Source organism: Vipera berus (genome assembly GCF_964194415.1).
Source record: "Vipera berus genome assembly, chromosome: 7".
NCBI lineage: Eukaryota > Metazoa > Chordata > Lepidosauria > Squamata > Viperidae > Vipera > Vipera berus.
Genome location: NC_138209.1, coordinates 75,380,968 through 75,404,010, shown reverse-complemented (window position 1 = coordinate 75,404,010; position 23,043 = coordinate 75,380,968). Strand labels below are relative to the sequence as shown.

At 43.2% G+C, this 23,043-nt stretch overlaps 1 protein-coding gene across 1 annotated transcript in view; it reads left to right on the top strand.

The window, feature by feature from the left end:
* The window catches only part of ARAP2 (ArfGAP with RhoGAP domain, ankyrin repeat and PH domain 2), a gene marked incomplete at both ends in the record, with an annotated part of 137,884 nt that overhangs the window by 10,250 nt on the left and 104,591 nt on the right, over positions 1 to 23,043 (top strand). The window contains 4 exons of the mRNA XM_081332552.1: positions 4,606 to 4,676; positions 7,845 to 7,982; positions 11,497 to 11,515; positions 21,373 to 21,720. Of these exons, the coding sequence (XP_081188678.1) occupies positions 4,606 to 4,676; positions 7,845 to 7,982; positions 11,497 to 11,515; positions 21,373 to 21,720 (576 nt within the window). The remainder of the gene's footprint in view (positions 1 to 4,605; positions 4,677 to 7,844; positions 7,983 to 11,496; positions 11,516 to 21,372; positions 21,721 to 23,043) is intronic.

Here is a 23,043-nt window from a genome sequence, read left to right as displayed (position 1 = left end):
GTTACTCGTCCCAGCTTCTGCCAACCTAGCAGTTCGAAAGCACGTAAAAATGCAAGTAGAAAAACAAGGACCACTACGGTGGGAAGGTAACAGTGTTCCGTGCGCCTTTGGTGTCTAGTCATGCCGGCCACATGGCCACGGAGACGTCCTCGGACAAGCGCTGGCTCTTCGGCTTTGAAACGGAGATGAGCACCGGCCCCTAGAGTCGGAAACGACTAGCATGCATGTGCGGGGGAATCTTTAACTTTACCTTAAACCACATTTAATTACAAACCACTATGTATTGTATTTACTCCTGGGTTATGTATGTATTTTATTTCTAGTGTATATTTGTAGATATAGTGTAATATAAACCACATTTAAAAGGGATGCAGTGGCTCAGTGGGTTAGGATGCTGAGCCTGTCGATCAGAAGGTCGGCAGTTTGGCGGGTTGAATCCCAAGTGCCGCGTAGCAGAGTGAGCGCCTGTTCCTCGTCCCAGCTTCTGCCAACCTAGCAGTTCGAAAGCACGTAAAAATGCAAGTAGAAAAATAGGGACCACTCTGGTGGGAAGGTAACAGCGTTCCGTGCACCTTTGGCGTCTAGTCATGCCGGCCACATGACCACGGAGATGTCCTCAGACAAGCACTGGCTCTTCGGCTTTGAAACAGAGATGAGCACCGGCCCCTAGAGTCAGAAACGACTAGCACGCATGTGCAGGGGAACCTTTAACTTTATAAATAAACACTTATCTTCCCGTAGCTCATAAAGGATTACGGCAGGGGTCCCTGGTCCATGGATCGGTACCGGGGCGCAGCATACCAGCAACCGGTCTGCAGAAACAAGCAAAACCCCCTCTGTGGGATGCAGGCAGCACACGAAACCATGCATCCTATGGTCCATGGAAAAACCTCTCTCTACGGAACCGGTCCCTGGTGCCCAAAAGGCCGGGGGCCTCTGGATTATGGGACATTGAAAATATTGGAGAAAAACCATGTAAACTATTTCAGGACATTTTAAATCCTGTGAGCTTTTGATCAGTATGATCATTTTAATGCCACTTTATAATGCCTTGGTGAGGCCACACTTGGTATCCTGCATCCAGTTTTGGTCATCCCAGTGTAAAAAAGATGTTGAGACTCTAGAAAGAGTGCAGAGAAGAGCAACAAGGATGATCAGGGGACTGGAGGCTAAAACATACAAGGAATGGCTTCTGGAATAGGGTATGTCTAGTTTAATGAAGAGAAGGACGAGGGGGGACACGATAGCAGTGTTCCAATATTTCAGGGGCTGCCCCAAAGAAGAGGGAGTCAAGCTATTCTCCAAAGCACCTGAAAGCAGGACAAGAGTACAGAGAAGAGCAACAAAGATGATTAGGGGGCTGGAGGCTAAAACATATAGGGAACGGTTGCTGGAATTGGGCATGTGTAGTTTAATGAAGAGAAGGGTGAGGGGTGACATGATAGCAGTGTTCCAATATCTCAGGGGCTACCACAAAGAAGAGGGAGTCAAGCTATTCTCCAAAGCACCTGAAACCAGGACAAGAAGCAACGGATGGAAACTAGTCAAGGAGAGAAGCAACCTGGAACTAAGGAGAAACTTCCTGAGAATTAGAACAATTAACCAGCGGAACAACCTGCCTCCAGAAGTGGTGAATGCTCCAACACTGGAGGTTTTTAAGAAGAGACTGGACAGCCATTTGTCTGAAATGGTATAAGGTTTCCTGCCTGACAAGGGGGTTGGACTAGAAGACCTCCAAGGTCCCTTCCAACTCTATTATTATTATTATTATTATTATTATTATTATTATTATTATTATTATTATTATTATTATTATTATTATTATTATTATTATTATTATTATTATTATTATTATTATTCGCACAGTCGGCCAGATGTTCAGACTGGATTTGGCATTTTTGTCTACCTATCGAGTCCTTACCAAGGACCTGGGATAGGCAGATGTGGATGTTTGATGGTGTTACAGATCTCGTCGCAGGATGGAAGCAGTTCCTAGTAAGGCCGCCTTTTGCAGTTGACTAATGGCGAATTTGTCAATGTCAATGATGGTGTCCAAGTGCTGCTCCGGTTGTTTTGGGATTGCACCCAAGGCGCCTGTTACTATTGGTGCCACCATTGCTTGCCTTTGCCACAGTCTTTCTATTTCTATTTGTAGGTCTTTGTATTTTGTTATCTTCTCCAGTTCTTTCTCGTCTATTCTGCTCTCTCCAGGCACTGCCACGTCCACTATCCAGAGTTTTCTTATCGACAATTGTTAAGTCCGGGGTGTTGTGTTGCAGGTGCTCATCTGTTTGAAGTCTGAAGTCCCAGAGCAGTTTAACTTTATCATTTTCTATGACTTTCTCTATTTTACGATCCCATCCGTTCTTGCTGCTGCTTCTGCTGCTGCTGTTGTTGTTATTATTATTACAGGTATATATATTATTATAATAATAATAATCTTTTATTCATTAAACTTGAAGCTCAGTCCACTGAACATTCAAATTGATGGCGCTGATGGTTGACACAGGTTGTTGTTGTTGTTATTATTATTATTATATAATAATAATAATAATAATAATAATAATAATAATAATAATAATCTTTTATTCATTAAACTTGAAGCTCAGTCCACTGAACATTCAAATTGATGGCGCTGATGGTTGACACAGGTTGTTGTTGTTGTTGTTGTTATTATTATTATTATTATTATTAATTCAAGTCCCAGCCTCTTTCATTAAGGGTGTCTTTTCTAAACAATGAATATGGGTTCAAACCTCCAACACTCGGCTTGGTTTTTATATCAGGATGTAGAGGGGCTCTTGATCTGAGCTTAATTCATAGTTACTACAGGTACACATCTCTGCAGTTTCTGGCAGTTGTTCAGAAGCAGTTTCCTCTTGATCTTCTAGAAGGATGCTTTGACCTTCCAGTCTAGCCTACAACCTTGTAAACCCTCCTAGGTTTCCCACTCAAGCCTATTTCTTCCAATTTTAGACAAGATCAGTCAGCAGCTAAAGTTTGATTAACGCATCCCTCAATGTCAAGCCTTGCATTCGTGTCAATGTTACGTGCAGATTAATGGGTTGCCAGTCCTCGTGGAGGAAGGAGTGTGCAAGCTGGCAGCCCGACTCCCTCAGTTATGTATAAATCCACAAACACGGCAGGCAGATTAGGAAGGAGGGGGTTCAGGATCTGTCTGCTGTCTTCTGTGGCCTGATGTGGTGACTCTCAGCTATTTCGATGTTGGAGAATCCTTTGTTTGGCAGCATGAGACAAGGCCAATAATTCCTTGGCCCCTCCTGAGTGAGGGAGCTCTAAAATCAGAGAGCAGAAATGTTGAAATTCAAGGTGTACATGAATTCAGGGGAAAAAAAATCAGTTTGGCTTAGAATCATAGAGTTAGGGTTAGGGTTAGCCCAATCCTCTACCCAAGGCAGGAGACCTTATACCATCAAATAATAATAATAATAATAATAATAATAATAATAATAATAATAATAATAATAATAATAATAATAATAAAATAAAAATAAAAATAATGAGAAGAAGAAGAAGAAGAAGAAGAAGAAGAAGAAGAAGAAGAAGAAGAAGAAGAAGAAGAAGAAGAAGAAGAAGAAGAAGAAGAAGAAGAAGAAGAAAGGAAGGGACTTTGGAGGTCATCTAGTCCAACCCCCTGCTCAGGCAGGAAACCCTATACCATTTCAGACAAACGGCTGATCACAGCTTCTGGAAGCAGGTTGTTCCACTGAATAATTCTTCTAACTGTCAGGAAGTTTCTCCTTAGTTCTAGGTTGCTTCTCTCCTTGATCAGTTTCCATCCGTTGCTTCTCGTCCTGCCTTCAGGGGCTTTGGAGAATAGCTTGACTCCTTCTTTGTGGCAGCCCCTGAGATACTGGAACGCTGCTATCCTGTCACCCCTCTCCATTCTCTTCATTAAACTAGACCTGCCCAATTCCAGCCGCCGTTCCTTATATGTTTTAGCCTCCAGTCCCCTGATCATCGTTGTTGCTCTTCTCTGCACTCTTTCTAGAGTCTCAACATCTTTTTTACATCGTGGTGACCAAAACTGGATGCCGTATTCCAGGGGTGGCCTTACCAAGGCCTTGTAAAGTGGTATTAACACTTCATGCAATCTTCATTCTATCCCTCTGTTAGAATCAAGACCACAAGAAGTGTTAATACCCCTTTACAATGCCTTGGTAAGGCCACACTTGGAATACTGCATCCAGTTTTGGTCACCAAATGGATGTCCAGTCTTTTCTCGAAGACCTCCAGTGATGGAGCAGCCACAACTGTGTGAGACAAGCTCTTCCACTGATTAATTAATTCCTCCTTATTTCCAGATTGGATTTTGCTCTGAGGAGCTGCCACCCATTGCTTCTTGTCCTGCCTTCAGGTGCTTTGGAGAATAAGTCAATGCCATCTTCTCTCTTCTAGGAGTCCTAGGATGGGGGCCTAGGACAGAACTGTCCAACAGTGGCCTTAATTTGGCAAAGGGAGCAAAGAGCTTGGTGAAAGATGCTTATGCCTAAAGCTGAAACTCTTTACATTGTAGATAACGGGTACCTTGCTAATACAGATTTGTCCTAATAACGTAATTTCTTCCCTTTGGCATGCTTCCAGCGCTCTACACGAACGAAGAAGCACGAATGGTTTGAGTATCCCTTGTTCTGAGGATTGTATTTCAGAAAACAGTGAGTAAAATTTTGTGACCGATTGTAATTCATGCGGGAGAGGTGATCTTAAATGCCTTATTTGGGGAATCTAGAAGGTCAAAAGGCCATAATTATTTATTTATTTTATTTTAATTCCATTTATATCCCGCCCTTCTCCGAAGACTCAGGGCGGCTTACAAGCTTAGCAGTAGCCTTCATTCTATGTATATGCCTGCTTATTAGGGCTTTCACACACACCCCAAGCGGCATTATTACAAAGTCAGCTTAATTGCCCCCAACAATCTGGGTTTTTATAGATGCTGAAGTTGAACCTCTTATAATACGTGGTTGTTGTTGTTGTTGTTGTTTTTAAAAGAAGGAAGTTATTTTTTCAGCTGGGTAGCACAGATCAGGTGCAGTCATGAAACATTTTCAGGCTAAGAAAGGGTAGATCGTGATGGTGTATTTATTCCCGGTAGAAAGCGGCCATTCTTCCATCATTGGAACACTAATGCATTTTCTTGCTAGTGTAGCCTGGCATAGTAAAAACACTCTTCTCAGCAACTTCTATATTGTTGCTAAGAAATGTCAGGCAGAAGTGACCTTGATGTGAAGGAGATGTTATCAATCAATCAGAATAGAGCGGGAAGGGATCTTGGAGGTCATCTAGTCCAACCCCCTGCTCAGGCAGGAAACCCTATACCATTTTAGACAAATAGCTGTCCGGTCTCTTCTTAAAAACCTCCAGTGATGGAGCACCCACGATTTCTGAAGGCAACTTCTGCTCCACCGGTTAATTGTCCTCACTGTTAGGAAGTTTCTCCTTAATTCCAGGTTGCTTCTCTCCTTGATTACTTTCCATCCGTCGTTTTTCCTGCCCTCTGGTCCTTTGGAAAATAGGTAGAACTTCTTTGTGGCAGCCCCTCAAATACTGGAATATTGCCATCATGTCACCCCCTCGTCCTTCTTTTCTCCAGACTAGCCACCCCCAATTCTTGCAGCCGTTCTTTATATGTTTTAGTCTCCTTTAGGCCTTTAATCATCCTAGTTGCTCTTCTCTGCACTTTTTCCAAAGTCTCAACATCTTTTCTTGTAAGGTGGTGAGCAGAACTGGGGGCAGCATTCCAGGTGTGGCCTTACTAAGGCTTTGTCCAACGGTGCTAATACTTCGGGTGATTTTGATTCTGTGCCTGTGTTTATGCAACCAAGGATCGTATTAAGCTTTTTTGGCTGCTGCCACACACTGCTGGCTCATATTTAAGCGATCGTCTACACTAGGACTCCATGGTCCCTCTCACAGTTACTGTTTTTTTTTGAGCCAGGTTTTGCCTAATCGGTAACTTGTACCTTCGGGTTGTTTTTCCCCTGCCTAAGCGTAAAGCCTGGCTTTTCTCCACATTAAATTTCATTTTGTTGGATGGGGGGCCATTGTTCTTATTCGCATTGTGTTTTGTGAGAAAAGGTGAACCTGGGCAAAATCTCACCCTCCTGTTTGCCTCGGCAAATGTGATTACTTATAAGAGTTATTATTATTACTATTTTTTGCATTGCAAACACGGACAGCAAAAGTGTGAAGGCAGGCCTTGCTGTCGGAAGACTGATCTGATCTGATTAAATATATGCTTGCTGGGGTTTTAGCTCATTTAATTAAGAGTTAAGGGCAAGTTTCAACAGCTTTGCGCCGATCTGAAACCCGACATGTTGCTTGTCTGCAGTTTAGAGATGTCACTTTGTTTTGCTTGCAACTCCAAGCACGGAGGTGTGCATTTTATTATTGGTTTTTTTTAAGCCTTTAGTTCTTCAACAGAAGGGAAGGAAAAGATTAAAAAGGGCAAAAAAGAGAGGACAGAATTAAACAATAGGATGCACTATATGCGTATAAGGTTTTCTCCCGTGCGACTATAAGGAAAACAATTCCTAGGGCAGTTTCAAGAAAGGACTATTCATATTTCACTGGGATCGTCCATAAATAATCTGTGTTCATGAGCAAATCCTTCATATGTTGCAAGTAATATCGGATTTATAATCTACTAAGCAATGGGACCCATCGATTTGTCTTGTCAACATTGAAGTTAGAAAGGCCTAGGAAATCCATTTCTGTTTTCCAGATATTTGGGAATATGGTCATCCCAAAATACTTAGCCCTTGTTTCAAAGCCAAATTAATTAATGCAATTACTTCTTCCTGTAATGTGCCGACTTTAGGACTTGCAAAAATCCTATGTTTGGATGGAGCGCCATTCTGGAAAGAGTGCAGAGAAGAGCAAAATAAATAAATAAATGATTAAGGGGCTAGAGGCTAAAACGTACAAAGAACGGTTGCAGGAATTGGGTATGTCTAGTCTAATGAAAGGGACGCGGTGGCTCAATGGGTTAGGACGCTGAGCTTGTCGATCAGAAGGTCGACAGTTTGGCGGGTCGAATCCCGAGTGCCGCGTAACAGAGTGAGTGCCTGTTCCTTGTCCCAGCTTCTGCCAACCTAGCAGTTCGAAAGCACGTAAAAATGCAAGTAGAAAAATAGGGACCACTACGGTGGGAAGGTAACAGCGTTCCGTGCGCCTTTGGTGTCTAGTCATGCCGGCCACATGACCACGGAGACGTCCTCGGACAAGCGCTGGCTCTTCGGCTTTGAAACGGAGATGAGCACTGGCCCCTAGAGTTGGAAACCACTAGCACGCATGTGCGGGGGAACCTTTACCTTTTTAGTCTAATGAAAAGAAGGACTAGACGGGACATAGCAGTCTTCCAGTATTTGAGGGGATGACGGGGAGTGTCAAATTATTTTCCAAAGCACTCAAAGACAAGACAAACAATGGTAGGAAACTAACGAAAGAGAGAAGCAACCTAGAACTAAGGAGAAATTTCCTAGCACAGAGAACAATTCACCAGTGGAAGAGCTTGCCACCAGACGTTTTGGGTGCTTCATCACTGGAGGCTTTCAAGAAGAGACTGGGCAGCCATTTTGTCTGAAAAGGTATAGGGTCTCCTGCCTAAGCAGGGGGTTGGACTAGAAGACCTCCAGGGTCCCTTCCAACTCTGTTATTCTGTGTTCTATGTTCTTATTGCATTTGAAGCAGTGCAGTAGTTTACTTACTCCTTTGGTGCTCAGCCACAATAGGATCCACAAAGCCCCAAATATATATATATATATATATATTTACTGTATGGGGTGATGCCCTGAGCATGTCTGTCTGTTTTATTTTCCCAGGAGAACTAGCTGAAGAAAAGCCAGCTCCCATTTCTCCCTATGGCGAGACCTTCCTTATGAATTCTCCTGAAGAGATGGTGAGTTGTTTACTACCCAGAAGTCTGCAATTGCGTTCCAATAATGGCAAAATGGTTGAATGTGAGGCAGAGGGAGAAGGAGAAAGAGGGAGAGAGAAAGAGAAAGAAAGAAAGAGAGAGAGGGAGAAAGAGAGGGAGAGAGAAAGAGAAAGAGAGAGGAGAGAAAGAAAGGGAGAGAGAGAAAGAAAGAGGAAAGAGAGAGAGAAAGAGAGAGGGAGAGAGAAAGAGAAAGAGGGAGAGAGAAAAAGAGAAAGAGAAAGAGAGAGAGGAGAGAGAAAGAGAAAAAGAAAGAGAGGGAGAGGGAGAGGGAGAGAGAGAAGAAAGAAAGGGAGAGAGAGAGAAAGAAAGAAAGAAAGAGGGAGAAAGAGAAAGAAAGAGAGAGAGAAAGAGAAAGAGGGAGAGAGAGAAAGAGTGTGAGAGAGGGAAAAATAGAGAAAGAGAAAGAGAGGGAGAGAAAGAAAGAGGGAGAAGGAGAGAGAAAGAGAGAGGGAGAGAGAAAGAGAAAGAAAGGGAGAGAGAGAAAGAGACTCATATATTATTTTTTCCCCGTCTCTGAATGTTTATCTTTATCTTTGCTGGATAACACCAAAGGTATACAGGTAGTCCTCGACTTACAACACTTCGCTTAGTGACTGTTCGAAGTTACAATGGCACTGAAAAAAGTGCCCCCCATAAGCCACAGCCGAGCAAGACACCTGCCTGCCCGCCCGGCCGCGCTCTTCCTCCTGTCCGAGGTTTTCATTGTTGTGAGCATTTCTGTTGAGGATTGGCAGCGTGGGTGGAGTGGGGGGGGTGTTTGGTTTTTATTCCCCCCCTCCATCTGCTGGGTGGTTGCAGCAGGTTTTGGTCACTTCACATGACCCTGGGACACTGTGACCGTCATAAATACGAATCAGTTGCCAAGCACCTGAACGTAAATCACAAGACCCTGGAGATGCTGCAACATTCCAGCTGATCGGCGCTTCTTCTGGGCTCAGCGGAACTGCCAGGATTGGCGCTGAGCTCCAGCTGGATCCTGGCGCTGATCCTGGTGCTTCCGCTGAGCCCTGACAGCCCTGCAGCTCCAGCCATCTCTCGCTCAGGCGTGTGCGGTGCTGCCACCGGTTCAGCTCATTCCCCTCCCCGGCTACCCCTTTTCTAGGATGGTCGCGTACCACCTGCCAGGTGCCAATGTACCACAGGTGGTACCCGTACCGCTGGTTGAAAATCCCTGGCTTAGATAGAGGACTGAAGGAAAATACAGCGCAAGACACAAACGGCAGATAATTTTGCGAGGCACTTTTGGAAAGTCTGGAGGATCCCCTTAATGAAACACTTGGAAATTAGAGGAGGGAATTAAACCGACTGGAACAAGACAATTTTATCTTACTGAAAAATGAGCTTGGAGGTAGGAAGCACTCGGCTGTGATTTCAATAGAGCACTGTCGTCAGTTCACGATAAGAAGGATTTTTTTTTCTCCCCTCAAGGTCCAAGTAAATATATTTTGGCCATGTGAAAGGCCATTCATTGCCTTTTAACAGCCTGCAAAATCAGCCTGGGTATTCCAATAAAAATTGCCAGCAGAATGGATTTCAGAAGAGGTTGCTTTCCCCCCCCCACGCCATTGGGAAAATCAGAATTAATTTACCAGGGCTGTGCTCTGTGTAAAGTCAGGGAAGGCGTGCCCTTGTATCACATGCCCCAACACACCCGGCCAAGCTGCACGTAGCCACACACACATACGAATGGAATTATTTACTAGTGCCCTCATGAAACTTACTCCAAATATATATACAGTATATATATATACAGTATATATATATTATATATATATATATATATATATATATATATATATATATATATATATATATATATATATATATATATATATATATATATATATATATATATATATATATATATATATATATATATATATATATATATATACACTGTGGCTCAGGAAGTTAAAACACTGCCTGATATATATAATCAGCCCAGGTTCGAATCTCAGATAAAGGGTATGACTAACTGATGAGAACATAAAAAGTTCGAAATGATCATCTTAGCCTCCCAAATTCTCTATTAGCAATTTGAATAATTTGCACAAATAATGAGCTGTCATAAGTTGACTATGTCCTGTGGATAAGCCCTGAGTCGGGCCAAAACAGGAATGAAAGAGTTAATTAGCAAGGTCCATTCAAAAAGCCTTGACAAATACTTAAACATATATATATATATATATATATATATATATATGCATAGGATTACATTCAAATATTCCCCGTGGCTCACGTTGCATAATTGCATTGTGCAACAGAGCAGCTGAAACAGCAAAGCTGTGTTCCTGGAGAGAGTTGGGTGTTGTTGTTGTTGTTTTTTTGTTTAATTTAAATCGTTCAAGAAATAGGGCACAATCTGCACAGTTTCCAGTGGATCTAAATGATGATGATGATGATAACTTTATTGTCACTTTGAATGTACACCAATCGGCATACATCAAAATGAAATTTCGTTGCAGACAGCTCTCAAAGGGTCACCACCTCCGATATATACTCCTTGTAGAATCGTGGCCCGCTCAAATTTCACATTGTCCATTTTAGTCTCTAGGGAGTGAACGATGGTAAACAGGACAGGTGGAAATGGGGCTCCATGTGGATTAGCCCTCAAGTTAGCTTGTATTCTGACAACCTCGCCTTCTTTCCTTTTTCTGATCCTGACTCTTCCACCTTTTCCTTTAAGAGGCCTTGCTTCTTTTCACCCCTGGAGCACGCTGCTGCTGCCGCCACCAACTCCTCCAAAAGCCTCTCTCTTCCTCTGGGCCTGCCGACAGCCTCATCCAGTTCCTTCGCTCCATAAGCTCCAGGTCCTCTCCTCCTCTGCCTCCTCTGGAAACAGCCCTTAGTTCCACCATGTTGCTCAAACACATTAAAATCTTCCTGATCATGTGGCCTATACTAGCCCTTAATATCCCTCCCAAAACTATTCGCCTTCAAGAGCCAATGCAGCCGCAGCCATTCCAGGCGCCGCCATCTTAGGTCTAAGAGATAATCCAGCCTGCCTTTCTTGTGCGGTGCAGGAATCTACTAATCCCTCATTCAGTTGAGTTCCAAGCAGTGGTACTGAATGGATAAGAAGGGGATATTAGCCAAACCCAGAGATGTGTGCAGAGTTCCCAACTGGGTGATGATTAAGCGAGCTAAATGGGTTCACCCTTAGTGTAAAGAAAAGGCAACTTGTCACAAATGGAGTTCCTCTGTTCACGATGACTTATAACATCCAATAGGTTTCCTGGCTGATTTGAGTGTTGTAATCGATGAGAAGGACGCCAAGAATAGACACCTCGGAGTTGGAGGCCACGTAACCTCTTCAAACTTAACCTCACCCATGTGTGACCTCATTGCACGTTGTGGTTCTCCACGGCTTCCTCTGTTCAGCGTGGCTTCTCAGTCACCATGAGGTGGCCGTGCACATTGTGAGCTAATGACAACCTGCTAACAAATCAGAAATAAGGGAAATTGCCCTCTGGGTTTCAGTGACTCGGAGTGAAACTTTGTGGAGAAAAGTTCCCCTTCTCTGTTTCCTCCTTCAGTGTGCCACGCGCCCTTAATGTGGGCAGGCGGCATGTGTTGCCATGATTTGACATCGAACATAATGAACCGAAGTTCCCCTCCTACGCCAGAATACCTGATCTTGATCTGAAGTCAGAGGCTGAGATCTGGAAGGAGAGAGAGCTGCTCCCTGTCTAAGATAAGAGGGTTTTTTGAAATAATCTGGCAGCGGATCCTTCAGAAGGCTGAACGGGTCCTGTTTAAGAGGAGGAAGCTTTTACACCAAGTGAAGTCGGCTGTTTAGGTACGAGTATGTGCACAGGCAAAGCAACAGGGTTGCAGGATGAGAACCTGATCATTTCAGACGGCTGACAGACTCACACAACAGGGGCCGGTCCTCTTCAATCATCCGGCAATTTTTGTCTTTCTTTCTTTCTTTCTTTCTTTCTTTCTTTCTTTCTTTCTTTCTTTCTTTCTTTCTTTCTTTCTTTCTTTCTTTCTTTCTTTCTTTCTTTCTTTCTTTCTTTCTTTCTTTCTTTCTTTCCTTCTTTCCTTCTTTCCTTCTTTCCTTCTTTCTTTCTGCCTTTTCTTAAGAAATGGGTTGGGAGCTGTGTGACGATACTTAATGAGCCCAAATCAAACAATACTTTTCCCCTCCCTCCCTCCCTCCCTCCCTCCCTTCCTCCCTCCCTCCCTCCCTTCCTATTCTTTCTTTCCTTCCAATTTTCCTTCCTTCCCTCCTCTTTCTTTCTTTCTTTCTTTCTTTCTTTCTTTCTTTCTTTCTTTCTTTCTTTCTTTCTTTCTTTCTTTCTTTCCTTCCTTCCTTCCTTCCTTCCTTCCTTCCTTCCTTCCTTCCTTCCTTCCTTTTCCTACCTCTCTCCTCTATTTATCTGTCTGTCTATCTATCTATCTATCTATCTATCTATCTATCTATCTATCTATCTATCTATCTATCATCTATCTATCAACTATCATCACTATCCTATCTATCTATCTATCTATCTATCTATCTATCTATCTATCTATCTATCTATCTATCTATCTATCTATCTATCTATCTATCTATCTATCTATCTATCTATCATCTGTCATCCGACCTCTATTATCTCTATCTCTATGTATCTCTATGTCTGTCTGTCTCTGTCTCTGTCTGTCTGTCTATCATCTATCTATCTATCTATCTATCTATCTATCTATCTATCTATCTATCTATCTATCATCTATCTCTATCTGTCACATTTCTACTCTTTATCTATCTATCTATCTGTCATATTTCTATCTATCTATCTATCTATCTATCTATCTATCTATCTATCTGTCATATTTCTATCTATCTATCTGTCATATTTCTACTCATCTATCTATCTATCTATCTATCTATCTGTCATATTTCTATCTATCTATCTATCTACTGTATCTATCTATCTATCTATCTATCTATCTATCTATCTATCTATCTATCTATCTATCTATCTATCTATCATCTATCACATTTTAAAACTTCCCATCTTCCTCACAGAGGGACTCTGGACGTCAGTGTTGGACCTGAGGCCTAGGCTGTTATCCTTCCAAGGGCAAATGTAGATAGATATAGTATAGTTTCATGTACAGATAATAGGCATAGGTATGTATAGGTTGATCTCTTAGTTAGGTCCCAACTGTGGACTGTTGAGAAGGAACTTTATACCCCCACTGAGAAGACCACTGTTTGGCCTAGTGGTTAGAAGACAAGAGTCAAGTCCCACCTTAGGCATGAAAGCTGGCTGGGTGACTTTGGGCCAATCACCAGGAGACTGCGAGTTCTAATCCCGCTTTAGGCATGAAAGCCGACTGGGTGACCTTGGGCCAGTCACTCACTCTCAACCCAGCCCACCTCACAGGATTGTTGTTGTGCGGAAAATAGGAGGAGGGAAGGTGCGTTGGATATGTTCGCCACCTTGCATTATTTGTAAAAGATAATACAGATAGGATATAAATTGCTAAATAAATAAAAAGAAATAAAGACACTTGCTTCAATCTGCCAATCTATCAACTTTGAAGACTTGTTTAGATGTTTACCTTGCATACAAGGATCAGCATAAGTACAAATGTCAGTTATTCCTTAGATTGCTCATTACGAATGAAAGATATATCATAAGCCTTGTTTTATATCTGTGTTTATAAGAGGCAGAAATAATGGGCGGATGTAATAATCTAAAGACCAGGTCGAATGCCCTAAATTTGCCCAACTCTCTATTTGCTCACTCACTGAATCTATTTTCCCAGGAAATCTACAACACCGAATCTTCAGAGGTGTCAGAAGAGCAGAAAAGGACGCCAAGCAAAACAGGGTACTGGATTAAAAATATATATATGCAGAATTGTAAAAAAAAAAACCAAATCTATTTCCGATTAACATATTACACACTAATTATAAACGAGTCTTTCCAGGCAACTGCCTCATCCAGGCCAGGCCAGAGTCTGTAGATGAACGATGAGGGACGTGGCAAGAAAGATTCTTTCTGTAGATTAAGGATTGAGCCCGAAATTTAGGTTGCAGAGTGTGTTCGTTTGAGTTGTGCCCCATTTTGCAACTTTCCTCGCCACGTTTGTTAAGGGAATCACTGCAGTTCTTCAACTAGGAAGAGGGTTGTTCAGTCAATTGGGCTTCCCCGTTAACTCTGGTCACAAAAGGGGATCACACGACGCCAGGACACTGCAACTGTCATCAGTGTGGGTTGGTTGTTGAGCATCTGAAGGTAAATCACGTGGGGATGCGTGCAGCGTTTGTAAGTGTGAAAAATGGTCATCTGTCCCTTTTTTCAGTGGCCGTCGTAATTTTGAACAGCCACTAAATTTATTTATTTATTTATTTGATTTATATACCGCCCTTCTCCCGAAGGACTCAGGGCGGTGTACAGGGCAATAAAAATAAGAATACAGGATACAAGATTTAAAGTAAAATGATTGTGCCCAATGTAGTAGGTTAGTTAAAATAATGATAAAACCCAAACCCATCAGGCCAGGCCGGCTTGTTCGAATAGATAAGTTGGCTCAGGAATTCTGGGAGTTGAAGTCCATGAGTCATAAAAGAGCCGAGGTTGCCTACCCCTGGTCTAGGGTATCGAAGAGAAGGCTTGGGGGAGACCTGACATCCATCTCCCAATACTTGAAGGGCCATCACAGGGAAGAGGGCATCCATTTATTCTCCATAGCACCTAAAGTCAGGACAAGAGACTGTGGGTTGAAGCTCATCAGAGGGAGATCCAAACTGAAAATAAGGAGGAATTTCCTGACAGTGAGAACGATTAATCGATGGAACAGCTTGCCTTTTGGATGTAGGTCTTCAAGAAAAGACTGGATTTGTCTGAGGTGGTATGGGAAGTTCTGCCTTGGGCAGAAGGTTGGACTGGAAGACCACCAAGATCCCTTCCATTCCTAGGATTCTAGGACTCAGGTAGAAGCCAAAACAAGTACAGTAAATAAACAACCCACACAGTGACACTTCAGCATAGAAATAGCCATCCCAGAGTGTTCTGAATAATCGCCTTTTCTAGACTTTGCTAACCGGAACAAAGTCACCTTCTGTGTTGCCGCCCGGATGTTGTTCACTCTTCTTCTGGAGCTCAGTTCTAAGTGTCTGGTAGGAAGGAAGGAAGGAAGGAAGGAAGATCAACATCTGTTTTGTTGTGTTTGGGTTAGAGGAGGTGTGCTTATATTTTTATACCAGGTTAAAGAAAAGAATCGACAGGATGGCTGCTGCTAATTCAGTTTCCTCCACGGGACATGGGCTGAAAGAACCATATGCATTTGTTAGCTTCTTGTGGTGGTTTTTTTTTTAAATGTTTATTTGTGTATCAAGCAAACATTAAGTCAATAGCGGTTTACATCACATTGCGAGGAGGAAATAAGATTGTCCCGTTACATATAAGAAAGCAACCACCAAGAAAGGAAAAAAAATATTGCATATAACAAGTAATAAAGTTCAACTAATAGCTCTTTTTGACATCCAATTGTACCATTGACTCCAAGACAAATAATAATCTGTGTCCCCTCGTCCCCTTAACATCATGGTGAGCCGATCTGATTCCACACAGTTCATTATTTTCTGAATTACTATTTGGTCGGGTGGGCTAACATCCATCTTCCAATATTGGGCCCACACCAATCTTGCAGCGGTGGTTATATGTAACAACAGGTACCACGCAGTTCTGTTTATATTTCGTGGTCTTTGGGTATAGGACTGTCCGATAGATGTTCCTCAGTAACGGTGGATGATCATTTAAAATTGGTCGGACGATTGGAGAAAGACTTAGAGACATGGGGTAAGCTACAACTTTCGTTAATGGGTCGGATAGCTTTGATCAAAACCCAAGTCTTGCCTAGATTGGTATTCCTTTTTCAGACGGCCCCGGTTAGATTAGATAAAACCTTTTTTTAGGAATTTGGATAGGAGTACCAGTAGATTTATTTGGCAGGGCAAGAAACCCTGAATGAGATTAAAAAAGAACAAGGTGGATTCGGGGTTCCAAATTGGCAAAACTATTATAATTCGGCGCTTCTTGTGTTTTTTTTTTGAGCTCACTTCTCTTCCTGTGGACATTATTGAGCTAAGTAATATCATCAGTTTCTGATCCAGCTAATGAAACATCTTCAGATTATTTCAAGGAAGGCTAAGAATACAACCGTTGGTTCAACTGCATGTACTGTAGTCTGCATGAGGGCAATCTTATCTACGTGTGTCCTTGTATTCCTCTTGTGGAAGAGTTGAAAGATATGATGTGGAGTCTGGCTAATGCTAGAGCTCTCTTCTCTGTGTCGGGGACAAAACATTTGATAAGATATTTGGGTGAAACAAAGAGTCTTCCTGGAATGGCTAAGTTGTAGACTTTTGGAATATAGCTTGGATGTTTTTTGTTGGCTTAAGTCGAGAATCCACTGTTTTGCTTCCACCACTGATTGCCTCCAGCTGACGAAGACCAAATACTTTGTAGAGAATCCATAACAAATCCTTAAATGAGACTTTGATTTCAGTTTAGCCACTGGGGACTAGTTTTCTTACAAAGTCATGGCAAATGCAGGACTTACACAAAAAAGATTAATCGGAGCAAAGATGGTAGAGTCAAAATTGGACTTCTAATGAATTCTTAGAGGACTGAGCCACACAGCCACAGATCTGGGTACCACAGGTTATTTATTTATTTATTTATTTATTTAGATTTATATACCGCCCTTTCCCGAAGGACTCAGGGCGGTTTACAGGATATTTAAAAGAAAATCAGTACAAAAGTTAAAACAAATTAAAAAAGATTAAATGAAACCCTGAGAAAAAATAAAAACCCAGTTAAAATTAAAATTAAAAAATTCTCAGCCTGGGCCAGAGAGCTCGAAGAGCCAGGTCTTCAGGTCCCGGCGGAATGAACAGAGGTCGGGGGCAGTCCTAAGCTCCGCGGGCAGCTGGTTCCAAAGGGCAGGCGCGCCCACTGAGAGGCCCTACCCCTGGGTGTTACCCGCCGGCAATCTTTAACCGGCGGCACCCTGAGAAGACCCTCCCTCTGCAAGCGCACTGGACGAAGGGAGCTTGATGCTGGCAGCAGGTGTTCCCTCAGATATCCTGGACCCATGCCATGTAGGGCTTTATAGGTCATCGCCAGCACCTTGAATCTCACCCGGAGGGCAACCAGGAGCCAATGCAGCTCGCGGAGTAGAGGTGTTACATGGGAGTATCGGGAAACCCCCATCACGACTCGCGTGGCCGCATTCTGCACCAGCTGAAGCCTCCGGGTGGTCCTCAAGGGCAGCCCCATGTAGAGGGGTCAGGAAACATTACCTCCGATTCCAACTTTCCTTTTGGCCTACTCTTTTGAGCCGTGTGTGGTGAAGCAAGGCTAAAGTGGTCCGAGACACTCACCCTTACTTAATAAGTGGTCCAGATAAAAATGGTGCTGCTGAAAGAGCAGCTCAGTGGAATTCTGCTGGCTGTGTGTTTCTCATTAAATCTCTTCCTATTTTGCTCCCCTGCGTAAATTTTTTGCACGGTGAAAAGTAGGGGAAAAAAAAGGCACATTTCATTTGTCCCAATTGTTTCCATTTCATTTTAAAGAAAAGTTTTTCAATGGGAAAAGTTCCTATGTATAACAGAGCTTGCATTTTGTTTGCTTGCTTGCTTGCTTGTTCGTTTGTTTATTGATTGATTGATTGATTGTCAGTGCAAGTAACCAGAGCCACACATGAATAGCTTAAGTCAGCAACTTCATTGACTTCTGCCTATATTACAAGACTCTCCTTAGACTGCTTGCTTTCCTCTGGGAATAACCAGATAAAGTTTCACGGAACTCCCGTTGATAGGGCACGCAATTTAGGCGTCCTCCTGGATTCACGACTCAGTTTTGAAGATCATATTGGAGTCGTGGCCAGGGGGGCATTTGCCCAGGTCCACCTGGTGCGCCAGTTGCGCCCCTATCTGGACCGAGATGCCCTACGTACGGTCACTCACACACTCGTTACCTCCCGTATAGATTACTGCAATGCTCTCTACATGGGGCTGCCCTTGAAGACCACCCAGAGGCTCCAGCTGGTGCAGAATGCGGCCGTGCGGGTAGTGATGGGAGCACCCCGATACTCCCATATTACACCCCTCCTGCGTGAGCTGCATTGGTTACCGGTTGTCCTCCGGGTGAGATTTAAGATGCTGGTACTTACCTTTAAAGCCCTACATGGCTTAGGTCTGGGATATTTGCAGGACCATCTGCTGCCGGGAACGATCTCCCATCGCCCAGTACGCTCACACAGAGAGGGCCTCCTCAGGGTGCCGTCGGCTAGAGAATGTCGGCTGGCGACCCCCAGGGGGAGGGCCTTCTCTGTGGGAGCACCAGCCCTATGGAACCAACTTCCCCTTGAGCTCCGGATGGTCCCGGATCTCCGGTCCTTTCGCCGCGGCCTTAAAACACTTCTTTTCCATCAGGCTGACCTGGACTGACGACAGGGATTTTAAAATGTTTTTTTAATTTTTAACTTCAATTTTAATTTATTCTATTGGGGCTGTTAATTTAATTCTTTTTAACTTTTGTATCATTGTATTTTATTGTTGTTAGCCACCCTGAGTCCTTCGGGAGATAGGGCGGCATATAAGTCCAATCAATCAATCAATCAATCAATCAATCAATCAATAATAAAAAAGCAAGCTAGCTAGGGAAGGGTGAGGCTCATGTCTGTTGCACTTGCAGAAGGATTCAAGGCTAGTTCCCCACTTGACCCTAACCCGGCCAGGTTTATGTTCATTTATCAAATTTTGAAACCGCCCACGTGCTTCTCAGAGGCACTCTGGGTAGTTTACAAGAAAATATCAAGATGTAAAAAAAACTGTATGTAACGTTTACAAAAGAGGCAAGGATGATTAACATTCAACAATGAAAGTTAATTAAAAGATAGAGGAGGTCTTTCTGAGCCCTAATTCACCCCACATTTATGTGCTGCTCTGTCAGCCACTCCATCCAAAGGGATTCATGTCAAAAATTGCTCCTGGTAACCCTTTATCAAAAAGGGACATGGTGGCTCAGTGGGTTAGGATGCTGAGCTTGTCGACCAGATGGTCGGCAGTTTGGCAGGTCGAATCCTGAGTGCCGCGTAGCAGAGTGAGCGCCTGTTACTCATCCCAGCTTCTGCCAACCTAGCAGTTCGAAAGCACGTAAAAATGCAAGTAGAAAAATAGGGACCACTACGGTGGGAAGGTAACAGCGTTCTGTGCGACTTTGGCGTCTAGTCATGCCGGCCACATGACCACAGAGACGTCCTCGGACAAGCGCTGGCTCTTCGGCTTTGAAACGGAGATGAGCACCGGCCCCTAGAGTCGGAAACGACTAGCACGCATGTGCGGGGGGAACCTTTACCTTTACCTTTTTAACCCTTTATCAGATCTGCAAAAGTGATCATCAACTTTTAGGAGTTTTATATAGGCTTTATCGTAAGCTAGCTTTAAGAGGCAGCTGTTAATTTATAAATAGTGCATATAAGCTGTATGAGCGTGCATTGAGAGTGAGCGTGCAGACGAGAGCGGTTTTCTTTTGGAAATTTTTTTTTTATTGAAAGTTTGTTAAAGAGCATAAAACAGAAACTAATAAAAAGCAAAAGCAGAAAAGAGGAAGAGAAAGAGAGAGAGAGAGAAATAGAAAGAAAGAAAGAAAGAAAGAAAGAAAGAAAGAAAGAAAGAAAGAAAGAGAAAGAAAGAAATAGAAAGGAGAAACTTTCAATTTCCTTTGCAGCAAATATAAGGACAATAAGAAAGTTATTCTGATTACAAAAGAAAGCTCAGACTGTTTTATTATCCTAATCATCGAAACCACAAATCATACAGTTTTTTTTCCATTTTAACACTTAGCGTTCAGCACTTAGACTTATATATCACTTCATAATGCTTTATAGCCCTAAGCGGTTTACAGAGTCAGCCTATAGCTCCCAACAATCTGGGTCCTCATTTTACCGACCTCGGAAGGATGGAAGGCTGAGTCCAGGGGGGTGGGAGGAGGAGGAGGGGGAGGAGGAAGAAGGAGGAGAAGCTTGGCAACCGCTTCATATTTATGACGGTTGCAGCGTCCTGGGGTCACGTGATCCCCTTTTGCGAACTTCTGACGAGCAAACCCAATGGGGAAACCAGATTCACTTAAGAACCATCTCAGTAGCAACTGCAGTGATTCGCTTAATGACCATGGCAAGAAAAGTCGTAAAAATGGGGCAACGTTCACATAATGGCTGCCTTGCTTAGCAACAGAGCTCAGTTGTGCTTGTAAATCAGGGACATCATCATCATCATCATCATCATCATCATCATCATCATCATAATAATAATAATAATAATAATAATAATAATAATAATAATAATAATAATGTTGGAAGGGACCTTGGAGGTCATCTAGTCCAACTGCCTGCATTCACAACTTCTGGAGGCAGGTTATTCTACTGATTAATTTTTCTAACTGTCAGGAAGTTTCTCCTTAGTTCTAGGTTGCTTCTCTCTTTGGTTAGTTTCCATCTGTTGCTTCTTGTCCTCCCTTCAGGCGCTTTGGAAAATAGCTTGACTCCCTCTTCTTTGGGGCAGCCCCTGAAATACTGGAACACTGCTATCATGTCACCCCTCTCCCTTCTCTTCATTAAAGTAGACATATCCAATTCCAGCAGCCGTTCCTTATAAGCTTTAGCCTCCAGTCCCCTAATCATCTTTGTTGCTCATCTCTGCACTCTTTCTAGAGTCTCAACATCTTTTTTACATCGTGGTGACCAAAACTGGATGCAGGATTCCAAGTGTGGCCTTACCAAGGCGTTGTAAAGTGGTATTAACACTTCCCATGATCTTGATTCTGTCCCTCTGTTAATGCAGCCTAGCACTGTGTTGGCTTTTTTGGCAGCTGCAGCACACGGCTGGCTCCTATTTAAGTGATTGTCCACTAGGACTCTGAGATCCCTCTCACAGTTACTACTTATGAACAAGGTACCCCCCATACTATACCTGTGCATTTGGGTTTTCTTGCCTAAATGTAGAACCTTACTTTTCCACCACTAAATTTCATTTTGTTAGATAGCGCCCAGTGTTCAAGTCTATCCCGATCTTCCTGTATCTTAAGCCTGTCTTCTGGAGGGTTGGCTATTCCTGCCAGCTTGGTGTCGTCTGCAAATTTGATGAGTTCCCCATGTATCCCCTCGTCCAAATCGTCGATGAAGATGTTGAAGAGCACTGGGCCCAGTTCACCAGCAAATCCTAGAGCTGTGGGTTGGACGAGAAGGTAGAAAGCAATGACAGATCCCTTGGGTTTTATCAGCAGGAAAAATCACACCACACAATCACCAGCATCTCTGTGGAGCCAAACGGGTTGCTGGAAATAACATTATCATTTTTTCCCCTTTATTTCCCCCCCCCTTTTCTTCTTCTTTCGTTTGGCCACTAGCAATCCAAATCCGAAACCCGCTGAAGATGTCAAAGACTCTGAATTAGCATCCCAAGGAGACCAAAGTCCCTTTCCAAAAAGATTTGTCGGGGAAGCTGAATCTGCTTTATTGAAGGAATGTTCTCGCTACGCTTGGAGAGGAAAATATAAACCTATCAAGGGCCTGGGAGAATTCAAAAGTGGAAGTCTGGATCTGGATGCTAAAGACCAGGTGGTTTCTTCCCCGGCTGTTTGTGATGATGAATTAGTCCCTGGCTGCAAAGACACAATCACACCTTATGCCTGCTTTTACGCTCCGGCAGCAAAGAAGGTTAAAGAAGGTTGGCTGGATAAACTCTCTCCTCAAGGGTAAGTAGCCGAGAAGAGTCAACGATCAGATTTTACAGACTATGGAAAGCCAGTTTGGTCTACTGGTTGAGGCACCGACCTAGAAACTGGGTGACAGGGAGTTCTAGGACCACCTTGGGCAGGAAAGCAGATTGGGTGATTTTTTTGAGTCAGTCATGAGGAAATGGTGAGTTCTAGTCCAGCCTCAGGCATGAAAGCTAGCTAGTTAACTATGGGTCAATCACCAGGAGACGGTGAATTCTAGTATCGCCTTAGGCATGAAAGCAGATTGGGTGATTTTTTTGAGTCAATCATGAGGAAATGGTGAGTTCTAGTCCAGCCTCAGGCATGAAAGCTAGCTAGTTAACTATGGGTCAATCACCAGGAGACGGTGAATTCTAGTATCGCCTTAGGCATGAAAGCAGATTGGGTGATTTTTTTGAGTCAATCATGAGGAAATGGTGGGTTCTAGTCCAGCCTCAGGCATGAAAGCTAGCTAGTTAACTATGGGTCAATCACCAGGAGACGGTGAATTCTAGTATCGCCTTAGGCATGAAAGCAGATTGGGTGATTTTTTTGAGTCAATCATGAGGAAATGGTGAGTTCTAGTCCAGCCTCAGGCATGAAAGCTAGCTAGTTAACTATGGGTCAATCACCAGGAGACGGTGAATTCTAGTATCGCCTTAGGCATGAAAGCAGATTGGGTGATTTTTTGAGTCAATCATGAGAAAATGGTGAGTTCTAGTCCAGCCTCAGGCATGAAAGCTAGCTAGTTAACTATGGGTCAATCACCAGGAGACGGTGAATTCTAGTATCGCCTTAGGCATGAAAGCAGATTGGGTGATTTTTTGAGTCAATCATGAGGAAATGCTGAGTTCTAGTCCAGCCTCAGGCATGAAAGCTAGCTAGTTAACTATGGGTCAATCACCAGGAGACGGTGAATTCTAGTATCGCCTTAGGCATGAAAGCAGATTGGGTGATTTTTTTGAGTCAATCATGAGGAAATGGTGGGTTCTAGTCCAGCCTCAGGCATGAAAGCTAGCTAGTTAACTATGGGTCAATCACCAGGAGACGGTGAATTCTAGTATCGCCTTAGGCATGAAAGCAGATTGGGTGATTTTTTGAGTCAATCATGAGGAAATGGTGAGTTCTAGTCCAGCCTCAGGCATGAAAGCTAGCTAGTTAACTATGGGTCAATCACCAGGAGACGGTGAATTCTAGTATCGCCTTAGGCATGAAAGCAGATTGGGTGATTTTTTTGAGTCAATCATGAGGAAATGGTGGGTTCTAGTCCAGCCTCAGGGATGAAAGCTAGCTAGTTAACTATGGGTCAATCACCAGGAG